This window comes from Cucurbita pepo, chromosome 10 (assembly GCF_057944985.1).
Source record: "Cucurbita pepo subsp. pepo isolate OVF chromosome 10, ASM5794498v1, whole genome shotgun sequence".
Classification (NCBI taxonomy): Eukaryota; Viridiplantae; Streptophyta; class Magnoliopsida; order Cucurbitales; family Cucurbitaceae; genus Cucurbita; species Cucurbita pepo.
Genome location: NC_141807.1, coordinates 2,371,022 through 2,387,230, shown reverse-complemented (window position 1 = coordinate 2,387,230; position 16,209 = coordinate 2,371,022). Strand labels below are relative to the sequence as shown.

The 16,209-nt window shown below is 37.9% G+C and overlaps 4 protein-coding genes across 7 annotated transcripts; 3 read left to right on the top strand and 1 right to left on the bottom strand.

Annotated features, from left to right (window-relative positions):
- Positions 1-190: 190 nt before the first annotated feature.
- On the top strand, positions 191-4,116 carry LOC111803649 (uncharacterized). The gene has a single exon (XM_023688159.2). The coding sequence runs from the start codon at positions 860-862 to the stop codon at positions 3,683-3,685; it is 2,826 nt and encodes a 941-aa protein (XP_023543927.2). The 5' UTR covers positions 191-859; the 3' UTR covers positions 3,686-4,116.
- Positions 4,117-5,507: 1,391 nt separating this feature from the next.
- Positions 5,508-7,580, top strand: LOC111804376 (B3 domain-containing transcription factor VRN1). Of its 2 annotated transcripts, XM_023689152.2 has the most exons (5): positions 5,508-5,994; positions 6,063-6,396; positions 6,474-6,577; positions 6,652-6,966; positions 7,070-7,580. In XM_023689152.2, exons 1-5 carry the CDS (start codon positions 5,932-5,934, stop codon positions 7,307-7,309), a joined length of 1,056 nt encoding a protein of 351 aa, XP_023544920.2. In that variant the 5' UTR covers positions 5,508-5,931; the 3' UTR covers positions 7,310-7,580. The 2 variants fall into 2 exon arrangements, with proteins under 2 accessions (XP_023544920.2, XP_086984010.1); XM_087127884.1 differs by lacking the exon at positions 6,652-6,966 and having other exon boundaries at positions 5,515-5,994.
- A 344-nt stretch (positions 7,581-7,924) lies between these two features.
- On the top strand, positions 7,925-10,536 carry LOC111803694 (putative B3 domain-containing protein At5g66980). Of its 2 annotated transcripts, XM_087127752.1 has the most exons (5): positions 7,925-8,002; positions 8,148-8,222; positions 8,716-9,106; positions 9,611-9,949; positions 10,309-10,473. In XM_087127752.1, the coding sequence occupies exons 2-4, from the start codon at positions 8,220-8,222 to the stop codon at positions 9,670-9,672; spliced, it is 456 nt and encodes a 151-aa protein (XP_086983878.1). In that variant the 5' UTR covers positions 7,925-8,002; positions 8,148-8,219; the 3' UTR covers positions 9,673-9,949; positions 10,309-10,473. The 2 variants fall into 2 exon arrangements, with proteins under 2 accessions (XP_086983878.1, XP_086983877.1); XM_087127751.1 differs by lacking the exons at positions 7,925-8,002; positions 8,148-8,222; positions 8,716-9,106 and adding an exon at positions 9,299-9,527 and having other exon boundaries at positions 10,309-10,536.
- A 14-nt stretch (positions 10,537-10,550) lies between these two features.
- On the bottom strand, positions 10,551-15,457 carry LOC111803714 (extra-large guanine nucleotide-binding protein 1-like). 2 transcript variants are annotated; one of them, XM_023688237.2, is made up of 8 exons: positions 13,649-15,457; positions 13,413-13,550; positions 13,231-13,335; positions 12,954-13,130; positions 12,625-12,805; positions 11,897-12,141; positions 11,517-11,680; positions 10,551-11,362 (listed from the first exon to the last, which is right to left on the bottom strand). In XM_023688237.2, the coding sequence occupies exons 1-8, from the start codon at positions 14,954-14,956 to the stop codon at positions 10,774-10,776; spliced, it is 2,907 nt and encodes a 968-aa protein (XP_023544005.2). In that variant the 5' UTR covers positions 14,957-15,457; the 3' UTR covers positions 10,551-10,773. The 2 variants fall into 2 exon arrangements, with proteins under 2 accessions (XP_023544005.2, XP_023544006.2); XM_023688238.2 differs by having other exon boundaries at positions 11,897-12,138.
- Positions 15,458-16,209: the final 752 nt, after the last annotated feature.

The following is a 16,209-nucleotide window of genomic DNA, read 5'->3' as shown; positions in this document are numbered from 1 at the left end:
AAAGTCCTAATAGAAACAAAGATAAACCCAGCAATTATCTCTGTCACTCCATAAAGTATTCTAAATTTGCATGGATTATAATATCATCTAACACCCATTTGGTTTATCAAAGTCAATTTGTCCTTTCTTACTGCCCGCCAAGAGAGAGAGAGAGAAGGTAGCGTAGAAGATTTAAGAATAAGGTGAGAGAGAGAGAGAGAGAGGATTATACAGATTGGTATTATTTGGCTTCATTTCACTTGCTTTTCCTCGGAAGGGAGAGTATTTCTGGTGAAGAATCCCTCGTCTTCTTCGAGCTGCTACAGAAATTCAAGATTGGCCCAAGAACTTGTTGAGCTCTTCGAAGCTATTGCCGATTTCATGGTGGTTGTCTTGTGAATTTTTGGCGTGATTCCTGTTGGAGTTTGGTTTTTGTGCTTAAATTTAAGGATCTGGATTCTGGGTTTCTAGGTTTTGACTCTACGATTTTTTTCCTTTGTGGGACTCGCCGCGGTGGTTCTGGTCTCTGTCTTGACTTTTCCGTAGAGAATGTCAATTTCGAGTTCATTTTCTAAGATTCGGTGGGAACTATTTGTGTTGGATGGCTTTAGTTGAATTCCTCCGAGTTGAGGTTTTGCATCTGTAGTCGGAATTGTTCTTAAATCTCTTCCATTTCTGGTATTTTTGAAGTGGGGTTTTTCTGATCTGTTTCAAGATCCCTTCTGATTGCCTTTTGGGGGTCTAGGGTTCGAAACTGAATAATTTTCTTTTTCCAATTATTTTTCGATTTTGATGGGCTAGAAACCCCCTTTGTTGTTATTCTCGTCACAAACTTTTGCTGCTTAATCTCTCTGGGTTGCCTTTTTGAAAACGAGCTTAAATGCATCTTTCACTATGGAAAAATCTGTCTCATTGCGCTGCTGCTCTATTAATGGACAAGAAGGGCCGAAGAAGAGATGGGTCAGCCACTGGTCATGACGCCAAGAAAAGCTCATCAATTCTTCGAAAACTGCAAGAGAACAAGCTCAGGGAAGCTCTCGAAGAAGCATCTGAAAATGGGTCTCTCTTCAAATCCCAAGATATTGATGAATCCGACTCACTCGGCGACCAGGACGACGGCAGTGGCTTGGGCCGGTCGCGGTCGCTCGCTAGACTCCACGCGCAGCGGGAATTCCTGCGCGCCACCGCTCTCGCTGCCGAGCGCACTTACGAGTCCGAAGACGACATTCCTGACCTCCATGAATGTTTCTCCAAGTTCCTTACTATGTACCCAAATTTCCAATCCTCCGAGAAGATCGATCAACTCAGGTCCAACGAGTATTCGCACCTTTCTTCAAAGGTATGCCTCGATTACTGTGGCTTTGGACTTTTTTCTTATGTTCAAACACTTCACTATTGGGAGTCCTCCACATTTAGCTTGTCTGAGATAACTGCAAATCTGAGCAACCATGCTCTTTATGGTGGGGCTGAAAAGGGGACTGTTGAACATGATATAAAGCTTAAGATCATGGACTATTTGAACATTCCTGAGCATGAATATGGGCTTGTGTTTACTGTGAGTAGAGGGTCGGCTTTTAAATTGCTTGCTGATTCATATCCTTTTCATACCAACAAAAAATTGTTGACCATGTTTGATTATGAGAGTCAATCTGTGACTTGGATGGCTCAGAGTGCTAGAGAGAAAGGTGCGAAAGTGTATAGCGCCTGGTTCAAATGGCCATCCCTGAAACTCTGCTCCACTGATTTGAGAAAACAAATTTCGAATAAGAGGAGAAAGAAGAAGGACTCTGCTACTGGTCTTTTTGTGTTTCCAGTTCAATCTAGAGTGACGGGAGCGAAGTATTCGTATCAATGGATGGCTCTAGCGCAACAGAACAACTGGCACGTGCTGCTTGATGCTGGATCTTTAGGTCCCAAAGACATGGATTCTCTTGGACTGTCCCTTTTCCGGCCAGATTTCATTGTCACATCGTTCTATAGAGTTTTTGGATTTGATCCAACCGGGTTTGGATGTCTACTGATCAAGAAATCAGTAATGGCAAGTTTACAGAATCATTCTGGGAGTACAGGTTCAGGAATCGTGAAGATAACTCCTGAATATCCTTTGTACCTGAGTGATTCAATTGATGGTCTTGATGGATTCGCTGGGATTGAAGAAGATGGAATCTCTGAGAATGTCGTTAAAGCCTCTGAAACACGTCAAAAATCTCAACTGCCCGCTTTCTCGGGTGCGTTCACATCTTCTCAGGTTAGAGACGTATTTGAAACTGAGATGGATCATGAAAGTTCTGAGAGAGATGCTACGAGCACTATATTTGAGGAAACGGAGAGTTTTTCTGTTGGAGAGGTGATGAAGAGCCCGGTATTCAGTGAAGACGAATCATCTGATAACTCATTATGGATTGATTTAGGCCACAGTCCACTTGGATCTGATAATGCTGGCTTCAGCAAACATGAAATTGCCTCCCCGTTGCCCCCGTATTGGTTCGCATATCGAAAAAATAGGCAACAATCACCCAAACCAACTTCAAAAATATACAGCAGCCCACTTTATGATGACAAAGAAGTAAATTCAAGGGCAGGTGATGAAAGAAGTATGCTGTCATTTGATGCAGCTGTCATGTCAGTTTCTCAAGAGCTCGATCGTTACAAGGAGGTTGGTGGAAGTAAAGATTCAGTAAGGAGTCCTGTCGTACAGGGCGGTAAAAAGAGTTCGGAGCATACGGACGTGTTGGAGGTAGACAAAATTGGCAAAGCACTTTCAAATGGTATGTCAAGTTGTGATGTCAAGAGATCTCATCTTAGCAATTCAACTTCTGGATCCCAGCACCATAACTTAGAGAATGGTTCGACCTCTGAGATCTGCCCCGAGATTAAGGAGAGTGCAATAAGACGTGAAACTGAAGGTGAATTTAGGTTGTTGGGACGCCGAGGGAATAGATTCGCCGGTGGGAGGTTTTTCGGAGTAGAGGAATCTGAAGTGCAGAACAAGGGAAGAAGAGTCTCTTTCGGCATTGAAGACAATGGTAAAGAGCACCAGAGCTGTAATTTTGAGCCAGGTGAAATGTCTATTACCAGCTTTGATGATGATGAAGGTACCAGTGATGGTGAATATGGTGATGGGCAAGATTGGGACAGGAGAGAACCTGAGATAATTTGCCGCCATATTGATCATATCGACTTGTTGGGTCTCAACAAGACTACTCTCAGGTTAAGATATCTGATCAATTGGCTCGTGACATCACTACTACAACTTAGGTTACCCGATTCGGATGGAAGCAGCAGGACGAATCTTGTTCAAATTTATGGTCCTAAAATAAAATACGAAAGGGGTGCTGCCGTAGCATTCAATGTGAGAGACCGAGTTAGGGGGCTAATCAACCCAGAAATTGTACAGAAGCTAGCTGAAAGAGAAGGTATATCTCTAGGAATCGGTTTCCTTAGTCACATACGCATCGTCGACAATCCGAGACATCAAAAAAGTGGTTCAAACCTAGAAGACACAACCCTTTGCAGACCAATGGAAAGTGGGAAGCTCAGCGGAAAGAGCGAGTTCATGCGGGGCGAAGTCGTGACAGCTTCTCTGGGATTTTTGAGCAATTTCGAAGATGTCTACAGATTATGGGCTTTCGTAGCAAAGTTTCTTAATCCAACTTTTATCAAAGAAGGTGCTCTTCCTACAGTTGAAGAAGGTTCAGAAGTATAACACCTGAAGCCAGCAGTCATGTCATTTGGACAAGGGGGGAGAAGTATCCGTAAGAGAAAAAACTCGAAGCAATAAACTAAAGGGCATCCCGAAAACGATGGAGAGTGCATTATCGTCCCACCCTTCTCGGATGCTTTGATCTTCACTTACAGCTCTCCAGCACAAGCAGATGAATTTGTTGATTCATACTTATTTTTACTTGAATTGTTCTCTTTTTTGAGTTAATTGGTGCTAGACTGAGCTCTGGGGAAATCGTTTGATCTCGAGCAGCCATGGCGCCGTGATCTCGAGCAGCCAGAGAAAAGCTCAAATTCTTGAATCTGTGTAAAACAAGTGGTAGCGATAGAGAGTTGTTATGGGTGCTGTATTTAGCTGATGCTCAGAAACATTTCCCATTTTCAAGTTATTTTTGCTTTCTGAGTTTGCTGCTATTTTTCCACTCTCAATGGTATAGATAATGTCCATCTGAGCTTCGCAAAGACATGTCACTCACTACTCTATAGAGTGCTTCTCCTCTCTGGTCTTTCTCTGTTATTTCTCCTTCATTAAGTCGCTTTCAGATCAATATGTCAAAACGTTGACTTTGACCAAATATCTTACTTCATTTAAAACAGCTACTTGCACGCTTGTTGCGTCGTCGTCGTCCTCGTCGTCATCATTTTTATTTTCCATGGAGATAAAATAATAAATAAATAAATAAATAAATAAATAAAATTGAAGATCAAGGTGGAGGTGGAGTCAATGCACAAAGGAGAAAATTAATTATAAAATTGAATTTGAATAATATAGGATATAATTAAAATTAAAAGGCAATAATGAAATTGAGATATAAAGATAAGAAAGGGACAGAAACCAAATTAAAGGGTTTAATGTTGAAATGCATCACCAAACCAAAAAAGCTCATTTGGGTTTGATTCCTTTTGGTGAGATCAGATCACCCAAAGTCAATATCCCAATCATATTATTATTTTTATTACCTTTGGCCCCACTTCATATTATTTATATCCACACATTTATTGTCACACACCAAAAATATAAACTATTATATACTAAAATTAATTAATATGCAGAAATATGAATCAAACATGTAAACAACTAACCAAAATCATGTTCATAGTAAAGGAGAATTTGAATCTATCACATAGCTTTTTAGGAAAAATTTCTCTTTTTGTTATATTATACCATTTTTTAAACACTAAAAATTCCTCCAAGTATCAAACTTATAACTTAGAGCTCACTATTTATCTTCCCATTAACTTAGAAATAATTCAAATGAGTGTAACAGTTCAAATCCTAGCAAATATTGTATTCTCTGTACTTTGTCTTTCAAACTTTTGTTAAAAGGTTTTAAAACCGAGATTTCTAAATAAATTGATATTTTTTTCCCTTTTAGTTAACCTACAGTAAAGCTTAGAAGTGGGAAGGATTAACGAAGATAATACAATGTTAGGACTGATAAGTTCAGTAGTGGATTGTTAGAGCAGAGAACGTAAGCAATTGGATCTGCAGTTTTATTAATTCTAAGCATGACATTATACCGCTTTTACAAAAAGATAGAAATCACAAATAAGTTAAAGGGGTGGAACATAAAAATATCAGCAGAAAAATCTTAAGAATCTCGAAGAATAGGACTCCGTAACGACTAGAACTATATTCGAAACAGGAAACTAGACCCGTGGCAACCATTAGCAAACCTTGAAGCCTAAACAACTCAAAGATTCAGCTCAAAATCTGAGAAACCTTGCTTCAAAGTTGTACGAGGTACATTCAACATGGTAAGCTCCTGTCTTATAAATCCCACATCAATGTTTGGTTCTTCTTCTTGGACGCCATTCCCAATGAACTTGTTTTGTACAATTGGAGTGGAAGCCGGAAGGAAGCGTTTAGCAGAGAAAAATCTCTTGAAAGAAGGAGCAATAGGCGAGTTATGTCAGATTCTCAGCTGGTTGGAGCTTGCTTTATGCTGACAATGGCTTGTTCCAGAAAGCTACCAGCTCTGCCTGGACACTACTATAATGCCAACTCCAAATGAAACTAAATCGAAAAAACCTTATTGGCTATACCATAATAATGAAGAAAAAAAAAAAAAAAAACGACATCCATCCTGCAGCTAGCAGAGCAGAACAGTCCTTGAAAACCGTATGTACGATCCGATGCACAATATCTGAACAGATGCCGACATTTTTCACCAACTTCATGTTCCCGGATTCAGCTTTCTTTCACTATCTGCAGCTTGACCACCAACAATGGCTTCTTCTCCTCAGTTTTTCAAAATCCTTCTGCACAGAAACCTCGAAGATCAAAAACTGGTGAAAACAGAGTCTCCTTCACTTTCGTTTCTTATCTCTATCTCTTAAACGGTTTGCTTCTTTTCCAGATGATTCCGAAGAAGTTCGTGAAGAAATACGGTAAGCTCTTGTCAAGTGCCGTAATTCTAAAGCTTCCCGATGGAATGAAATGGAAAGTGGGTCTGACAATGGCTGCTAATGGCGCCGTTTGGCTGCAAAAGGGGTGGCATAAATTTGCCAACCACTACCGTTTGGAGTTTGGGTCTCTGCTGGTTTTTAGATTGGAGGGCAGAAGTTCGAGCTTTGAAGTAACCATATTCGACCCAACTGGATTGGAATCCGAATATTCTTCTCTCCATGTTTGTGATTCTATAACAGAATCTGAAGAGGACGATGACTCTGTTTCTGATTCAGATGAAGAAGGTATGAACTTTTGGAAGTTATTTTGAAGTGTTCTTGTAGAATTTGATAGTTTATCTTTTAACCATCTTCTGTAAAAGACTATGAAATTGGGGTTTCAAGGAGAAGACGAAAATCAGCAACAGAGAAACCTGGCTTCCAAGTTGTGTTGAACCAATCAAACGTATGCGGTAGATACAACATGGTAAGCTCTTGTTTGATTATTCTGAACCCTTTCTCGTTTGATCTTGTTTGATAATTTGTTCTTCGTTCTTGGAGGTTTTTCCTGCGAAATTTGCAAGGAGTTATTTATGTGAGAAATCTGGAAATTTTAACGTTCAAACTGCAAATGGTAGAAAATGGCCACTTTTGTATAAATGGAGTGGAAGTGTAGATAAATTTGCATACGTTTCCAGTGGGTGGAAGCGTTTTGTACAGGAAAATCTGTTGAAAGAAGGCGATGTTGTGTTCTTCGAAATGATTAAGAAAGGAAGATTTTTGTTCACCAAATTACAAGATAAGAACACTGCATCAACCAGAAATCCCTTCTTCAAAGTGGATATTCATTACAAAAGCTACAAGAACAGAATCTTGGTAACAAAAACAGAAGAAAACAATCAAAACCCATTTCTTTAGTTCATAAAATGTATACATTTTCATAGGATTTGAGGCATTTTATGTTGTTGATCATTGACAGAACATTCCCATGGCGTTTGGTAAGGAGCATTTTTCACCAGAAATGAAATCTGTAAAGCTTCAAACTGGGAATAAGGAATGGATGGTAACATTAAAGCAGTATGAAGGATGTATGAGATTCTCAGGTGGTTGGAGGAAATTTTACGGTGAAAATGGGTTGAATGATGGAGACACCTGCTTGTTTGAAATGGTGAGCAAACAAAACTGCGTTTTTAAAGTGACCATTTTCAAGCAACCTTAATGAACTGAAAAAAAACCCTTTTATTTTGGTCTGTGTCTTTATTATCTGTTGGATGTTCTTCAATTCTCTTAAAACTGCCATTAACAATCAGAAGGCAAGCTGTGTTTGTTCTTTTGTGTTCTTTAGTGGAAATATGCCTTTCTGGGGACGAATCTGACATGCTGATGTTTAAAGGCCTTGTGCTTTTCTTATGATCTCTCATGTTTCTTTTTAAACAATTTTTTTTCTGTCTTGTTGGTATGTTCTTATGGAGATTCTATGGTTTTAATTATGTATAATTCATGAAGTTTATGGGAAATTATCGCCTCAGATCATAGTTTATCGCTTTTGTCGGCCTTGATTTTTTTCTTGTATTCTTCGTCTCAATCAAAGCATGGTTTCTTATTCAAACATTAATACATAAAAGGGGATAAATTTCACCGTCTATTGAATGTATATAGAAAATTTCAATCTAATTTTTGTATTTAAACTTAGACGTAATCTTACATTGGCTAATTACGAGGAATAAGATCGCTTGTACATCCCATGAACTTTAAAAAAAAAAAATTTAAATAAATTTTTTTTTAATAAATTATAATTTCTTATGCCAAACGAGCATTTTAGAAATAAAAAAATAAAAAAATTCCCAAAACCCTAGAAAGATGAGCCCTCACCCTATACTTGCATGCATGTGGTGTGGTGAAATTTGGAGAGGTGAATCTTCTTAAATTCTTCCTTTTTTTTGTTGCTATTCACGCCTTCCTTTCTTCTTCTATTATGATTACCAAAATCTTTCCCCTGTTTTGCGGATTGTTATCTGATTCTTCGTCGATACTTCTTTTGGCGCGAATGATTGAAGCACGGCAGCACCTGTGCCGCTTCTAGCCTTGAGTTCTTCAAGGTTTTTATTCCCGATTCCGGCTCTCTGCATATGGTAATGCTTTCTCTTCTCTGTTTAATCATCCACATTATATATACCCTAACATTTAAATTTATGGGGCTTCTTTTTCCCCCTTGTTTTCGTTTGTTCCTACTGTTCTTACGATTTTGATTTTGGAATTTCGGAAACGCGAAGGATTCGAGTCTATTTGAGTATGGTGGAACTTAAGCGATTTCATCGCCGTTTTCCCCCTTCCTTTTTAGGTTGATTACTGGAGTTTCACAAATGGCTCTGTTACTTGTTCTTTACTGAGCAAAAGAACATTTGGGATTAATTTTGACCAATGGTTGACTCTGCATTGCACGTGCACATAAAATGGGTCTCAAAAGTTACTTGATATTTTGACCATTGGTTACAGATGCATTTGCTCCTCTTAAGGGTTTCTGGGTTAGCATGTTGATACTTTTCCCATGTACTTGCGTGTGAGATGATTTGTTTTGTTTTGTTATCTGTTTGCATTATTTCATTTCCCATCTCTTGTTTCCAGAGCATACCGCCAGCTTTTGTGAAGCATTTAAATGAATCTTTTCCAGAAAAAGCTATCATAAAAGATCCTATGGGAAAATCATGGCGTATTATGTTGGAAAAACTAGATGACCTTGTGTATTTCAAGAATGGCTGGCCGGCATTCGTAGATTACTATTTTCTGAAATATGGAGACTTCTTAGCTTTCCAGTATGACGGCCACTGTACGTTTGATGTTGAGATATTTGGTACAAATGGATGTAAGAAGGCAGTGGCAGCTAAAGCTGCTAGTTGTATCCCAATTTTGGAGGCTGTGGCAGCAGATGCTGCTAATTCTGTTCCAATTTTGAAGGTCAAAGAAGATGCCAAGCATTCAATATCCAGCAAGAGGACGCGATTACAAGTTGGGTCAGGTGAGTACTTGTTTTCAAAACATAAAAAGGTTTGAAGATGGCACTTTTATTTTTCAATTCCTGTAACGATTCAGATTTTTCTTGATTTTTAAGATTCACATTAAACTTAGATTTTACATTTTTTTTTTTTTAATTTTTAATTTTTAATTTAATTTTATTTTATTCGTTTTCACTCTTGGCTTGTTTGTCGTCCAATTTTCGAAGCCTCAAAAATTGGGTGGTGAGAAAAGGAGAATTTGAAGCTTATAACTCACGTGTTATATCAATATAGAAATGAAGAGCAAATGGCATGGCAAGGATTTAACTCGCTACTAAAATTAAAAGCTTGAAATTGATAATAGATTATATTCCCAAAATATACTCAACAAATTTCTGTTGGAACCTTCCCGTGTTTCCATTTGTGCTACTATTGAGATTACAGGTAACCAATGGCTTGTCTGAAGCTTTTGAGGGATGTTGGAGAGAACGCCATTTCTGATGATTTGGTTTTGAATTGAATTGCAGTATATTTCTGGACGTATGGTGAGGGATCAGAACATCTCGTTGAAACAAAACATAGTTCTTAGAGATGAAGAGGGCCAGTTGTGGGCAGCAACCATCTGTTTCACCACCCAGAATCGTGTTTCTATTACTGCTGGATGGTCTAAATTTTACGAGGGCCATAAGTTGAGAGAAGAAATGACAAATGTGATTTTGAGTTTGTTCTTGAAAAGGGAAATGTATGCGGACAGTTTAATGTCAAAGTCACACGCCACTGTCTTCCTGTGCGTTGAAGACTGCATAGCAGAACCAAGTTTTCATTGTACAGTGGTCTTGTATGAAAAAAAAAGCAGGGAAGATCAGGTAAGTCCCTTCTTTCATTGGTGAACGTTTTTTCTTGCTAATCTAACGTTGTGAATGTAGTTGTAATTTAATATGTATATGATGCTCCACATGTTTGCGCCTTACGAACTAAATTATACATAAAGACTGCATTATTGAATTGATATAGCATTCCAAAACTCAAAATCATAACAATCAAGATCTTTGAAACTGCATAAAATGCCAAAAACTAGATTAATTTAGTTTGAGTATAGCCAGTTTCAAGAACCAAAATACATTCAATTCGAGCATGAGGTAGAGCATAATCTTTAAATTATTTCTTGGGATCTTACTGAAATATATTTTTGTGGATAATCTTTTAACTTTTACCTTATTCATAGGAAGTTGATAGTCAAGGAAATGATCAATATTTCCAAGATGATGACCTTCAGGAGAATAATCAAAGGGAAGGAGAAATGCTTTATTTGGAGTATCGACCCCTTCAAACAGATAAAGAAGACAATAGGACATCAGCTAATATGGATGCTACTGAGGTGATAATATTTAACTTCCATTTACCATTATTTATGACTTTTGATGTTCCAATAAGAAAAGCTACAAGAAGTTAGAACTCATATGGAAGTACTGAAGACTTACTCCAAAATAGGCCTCATAATATTGAAAATTGAACACTAATTTCTGCCTCTACTACCAAAATGGTATTCTGCTAACTTACAGCTGCAATTACTCGTGGAAGCAATAGGCTTATCTAGTTCATTTACAAAGCTATCGTATGTACAACTGCATGAATTTAGTATTGGTATAGCATTTCTACCCACTCTACACGCCACCCTTGATCTAAATCATTAGTGAGAAAACGAGCTTTCCTCTGTGCTGTAGACCGAGTGCTCACTCAGGCTAAAGTTGGTTCTTTCTTCATCCCACTTTATTATCTCCCTCGCATACTTAAGAGCTGCATCAACACTACAAGGTTCTAAACCCTTCACAGGTGAAACATACAGCTTCCGCCCAGTTAGTGTGGTGAAGAGCCTTTTGAATTTTACTGCAACATAGTGTAAACCGAGTTGTCCTAGAGAGGGGCTGCTATTTATATTGTTCTGGCTGTTAGAGCGGTTGCGGCTGATCATTGGATGGAAATCGTCAAACCACTCGCACTGAGTTAATGGTACCCGTTCTATCTTCTCTTCAAACAGATCATATTTGTTCAGTAATACAAGGAAGTTCATTTGATCGAAGGTCGGATGAGTAACCAAACTTTCAAAGAATTTCCTGCTAAGTAGCATCTTATTCACTGAATCCCCATTTCCATCAAAGGAAAACTGATCGTAGTCGCTCAGAGAGACACAAAAGATAACAATCCCAATGTCTTCAAACATCTCCAGCCACTTGCAATTTTCACCAATTCCTCTTGCATGGGCTCTAATAAGTTGATACCTGACAAACCAATCAAAATGAGTATGATCATCGATGATTGAATTAGTACCTTTAACTCAATACGAAGTGAAGGAACAGAGAACGCCAAAGCGTAAGGCACTCATACTTGGAAAGATAAATAAATAATAAACCTCTACCAAGTATTATCACTCACGTAAACGAAGAGTTGTGCTGATCGGCAGTGTCTATATCATCATTAGGTGCAGATTGTGGAAATGAGAAATCTACGCAAGCAAGCCCATTGGATGAAATAAGACCCTCAGCATATAGGATATCTGAATCGGAAGGTTCATAATCGGTTGTCAATATGTCTACAACCTGGAGAAACACAGAATATTAGAATCCATAATGGGAACAAGATATTAGACCTTCCAACTATTATTGAGTTGCCAACTTCTGAGTTTATAGGTAAGAAAAGAAAACTACAAACCCACAAGACAGCTGACTTTAACAAGTAAACCAGTATACAATATCAATGGAACATAAGAGATTTTCTAGATTAAACAAGTTGAGGCAAATACTATAAGAACTTACTCTTTTTAGGAAGTAATGAGCAACGTTCGGCAGCATTTCCAACTCACTTCCTCGTTTGTAGGATGCCTGAATAGCAGCATCATTCCACAACTCTTCAACCAACGGAGCATATTCTCGAGTAGCTGCAGGAAAGATAGTCTCCAAAGTTCCTGAAACCATAGTCTTGAGAAGCCAATCGGAGAAAGCTTTCAATCTTGGCCCAATTGAGTATATGCTTCTGTCAGAATCAATACTCGAGCATCCTACTTTTAGCCCAAAAAATCATTTCAACAAATTAATACCAATCTAGCATTTTATATAATAATAACAATAATGCTAACTACAAACACCAGAAAAGTGAAACAGTCTTGTACATTACACAGCTACAACACATACAGGAGCTAAGTGGGCACCCATGCCCGCCCCTAAGGATTAGACCCAGAAGAGATAGGAGTTTTACTTATTAATCTGACCGTTCAAATACAGGACCTCTCAATAGGAATTACTTATAAACCCCAGGCCTTTGACAAGGGGCCACCCTCGAAGTGAGCTGCTGTTATATTAAAAAATAAATAAAACACTCAACCATTAGAACACTAATAATGCATTCGACAGATACTTGAATGCTGAATCTAAGCCCAAGTCATATTATCCAAAACTTCTGTTCCAGGTAACTAGCAAGCACCTGACAGCAACCTTGTCTAATGCCTTAAATAGATAATGAGACAAGAATCAATAACAACTCCTACCAGCAGGGTCAACTTCATCAGACAGCTTTCTCCTCCTTATTTCAGCCGAACTTTCCTCCTCAAATCGTTCACGGCCTTCAAGAATTAGACCAAGATATCCGTACACATTGCTCTGGATCTTCAACTTAATAAGTTCACGTTCATCTTTAGAGAAAGGTGCATCCTTGTATAGAATTTTGGCCTGCCAAGCAATTAGAAAATGAAATTGCCGACTTAACTTGACTACGAAAGATTTGCAATGTGGCAAAATTGAGATGACTAAAGAAATTTACAGAGTTACACACAATTATATGATGAACCAAATACTCAATTGACCAATTAGAAACTACCTGCTTGAATATAGTACTTGTCCCAGATCCATCATAACCAACTAAAAGGAGCTTTTGAAGAGCAAGGTAGTCAGGAAAAGTTCTGTAAACAAGGTTGCTGTCTGGTTCCCCAGAATAAGCTGAAGATTTAGAAGGAACTGGTAGCGATAAGAAAGCACAGACAAGCTTCGTTCCAGCCTAAAATGCAATCAAGAAGTCAAAAACAAGTATATGACCAATTAAAGCTACGAATGTAAGTTAAAAGCTAAATTTCCTGTCTATTTCCACAAGACGGTACCTTCCCCCATATGTACCCTTTGGTGTTTTTCTGTCCCTCCTCTTGGTACGATCCATCCTCATTGACCCAAAAGTGTGGGTTACCAGCACATTGAACTCCAGCCAACTACAATGATCAAATGTTCCCTTTTAATTTTAGAAGTTAGTTACGCTAGAAACAAAGGTTACACTTGCCAAATTTACCTGCAGCATACGGAGCTCTGCTTTTGTAATTTCTCTGCCATTTATAAAAATCTTTGTATTTCCATTGCTAGCATCTGCCTTAATCGGCCCACCGATGTTAAGATGAGGAGTAGTTATCTTCGAAGGTTTTTGTCCTTCCTGTTAATTAGATTGCAAAGTTTTATTGCATAATGAAGAAATAGGCTTCAAAAGGAAAATAAAAGAAATGGAGAACAAATCAAGGTAACTAGATTCACCTTTCCCCAAAGACCAGAAACCTTATCGTACCAATAATTTCCTGGTTTTAGCTTCTTTGGTGGGTTAGGGCAGGTCTGTAGCATTGTAAGCTCCTCGAAAGATAAAGGTTCCCCATTCACAAAAACGTACTCTGGTGGTAGCTGATTCGCCTCACAACACTTCTCAGCCTTCATAACCTGTCGGATCTCCAACTCATTCAGCAGTCTCTTAAGCATTCTGGAACATTTTCCCAAATTTCCTCGCTTTGACTCATCAATAGGATATCCTATGCAAGTAACACATTTGCGACCTTCAGGCATTGAACCCATAGCTCTAAGCACGCAGCTGCTACAATATTTGGCATCACAGACGATGCAAACCTCCTTTTCAGTAAACCGGTTCCCCTTGCAGCATCGATAACATGATCCTTTTTTTCCTTTCCTAAGTGGTTCTCTTTTCACAAGCAAAGTTTCTGGTCCATCCTGACTGTACTCTTCATTATATGTATCCTCAGACTCAGGGTCAAGAAATGTTGAAGCTGACCGCCTACTGTTACAACCTCCCTCGTTTACAACTTTCATAGATGAAACCCGAGAAGATGGATAATCTGTACTCAATCCTGATTCTGTAGAGACCCAGTCAACTTGATTGATATCATTGAAATCCATGCTTTCCTTCCTACAATTGGAAGCTCTCAAAGAACATGAGCTTCGCTGCGATTTATTAAAGCTACCAGAAAACTCTATCGTGCAAGAGCTCCCAGCCTCACCTAATAACTCACAAGAATTTCCATGACTAATCGATGAGCAGCCAAAAGCCCTCGAGCAGTTGCCAACATTCAAAAATTCGCCAGAAACAATTTTCCCATTTGAAAACTCCAAAGCTCCTGAACTACTCAAGTCACCAGACAATTGACATCCATGATTACTCGCTGCTCTGTCCTCAAAGGCAATAACAGAAGTTGGTGAAACAGTTCTTTCAGAGCCAGAATCTGATTCCTTCGACAGACACCTGCGACTATCCTCAGTACTCTGATCAAACGCAATAACAGATGTAGGTGAAACCACAGACTTCCCACCAGCAGGTTCCAACTCCTTAGAGAACTTTTTCGTCAGAACATCCTGCGCCAAAATTGGTTGTACAACTGGCAAAGACATCTTATGAGTAAAAGAAACCTCATCTACCACTGCAGCCACCGGAATCCGGTCCACGTTGATCGGAAGAGCTTGAGGAAGATCATACGGCACCGGTGGGCCTTTGTACTCCTTAGCAAACGAATACGGTAAGCCATCAACAGGATCCGAAGCCATTGCCTCGACCAGAGGCATTTCAATCCCGAAATCTAAGGCCCTAACCCTAATTTCAAGTCTAACCCTATCACCAACAAAACCAAATAAAGCTGTAAAGTATAGAGCATTTAACGAAGCAACAGATTCCTCTCCCACCAAGCAATTCAAAGAGAAACTGTGTACCCTTCAAAAATCAATGAAGGTATATCCGAACCGAACCTTCAGCAATCAGTAATCAACCAAAAGGGATAAACAGCAAAGAAAAATGAGCCACAAGCTAGAGAAATGATGCAGAGAGGGTATGACACAAAAAATGTAGTTCAGAAGCGAAGAGTAAGAAGACAAAAATGAATTAAGAAGAAGTCGCAATAGAAGAATTCAAGATACAAAGAAATCAGAGGAGACAGAGAGAGAGAAGATGAACCAGGAAAATCCAAATTCGGTGGGGATGAGAGAGCGCACTGTTTGGTTGAGAGGAAAAAGAAAAAGCTATTGGAAATGTGAGAGAGAGAGAGAGAGAGAGAGAGAGAGAGAGAGATAGAGAGAGATAGAGAGAGGAAAGAATAACCAGCAGCTGGGTGTTGGAGGCGGAATCTTTTGTGTAGTAATAATAAAAAAATAAAAAAAATCTATATTTATATTGTAAAAGAAAAAACTATTGATTTAATTTTATATTAGTTCTCTTCTTTTTTTATCCTTTCAACTTTTATTCATTTTGCTCAAAATATTTATTTTTGTCGTTTTACTTCGTCTTTTTTATCTTTGTCCCTGTATTTGTCATTTTAGACAATATATATATATATATATTATTATTATCTATATTTCAAATTTTTTTATTTTTATCCATTAAATTCTCAAAATTAATGTGTATCTCTTTGAAATCTAAATTTTTGTAAGTTATAATTTCGTTGTAAAATTAAATTAATGGTAATTTTTCTTTCTGCTCGGGGCGATATTTTTTTATGGAAAATATTAATTTTATTTTAGTGAACTTGAACGGATTTCATATAAAAATTTACAACTAAATAGATTAAATTTAATTAATACAATATTGACTTTTTAAGTATAAATTGATGTTTTTTTTTTAATTTATAAAAAACATAAAATTGAGCGATAAATAAATAGATGTCTTAATTGTTGACTTGGCTTGAATTTTTAAGTTTATTTTCTTATTGATAATTTCAACACAACATCCCATTAATTAAATTTCTTAAAATATGTCAACTTGAAAAAATAATTAAGAAAATAAATCCTCGACTAAAATAATAAAATACAAAAAAAAAAGTCTTTAA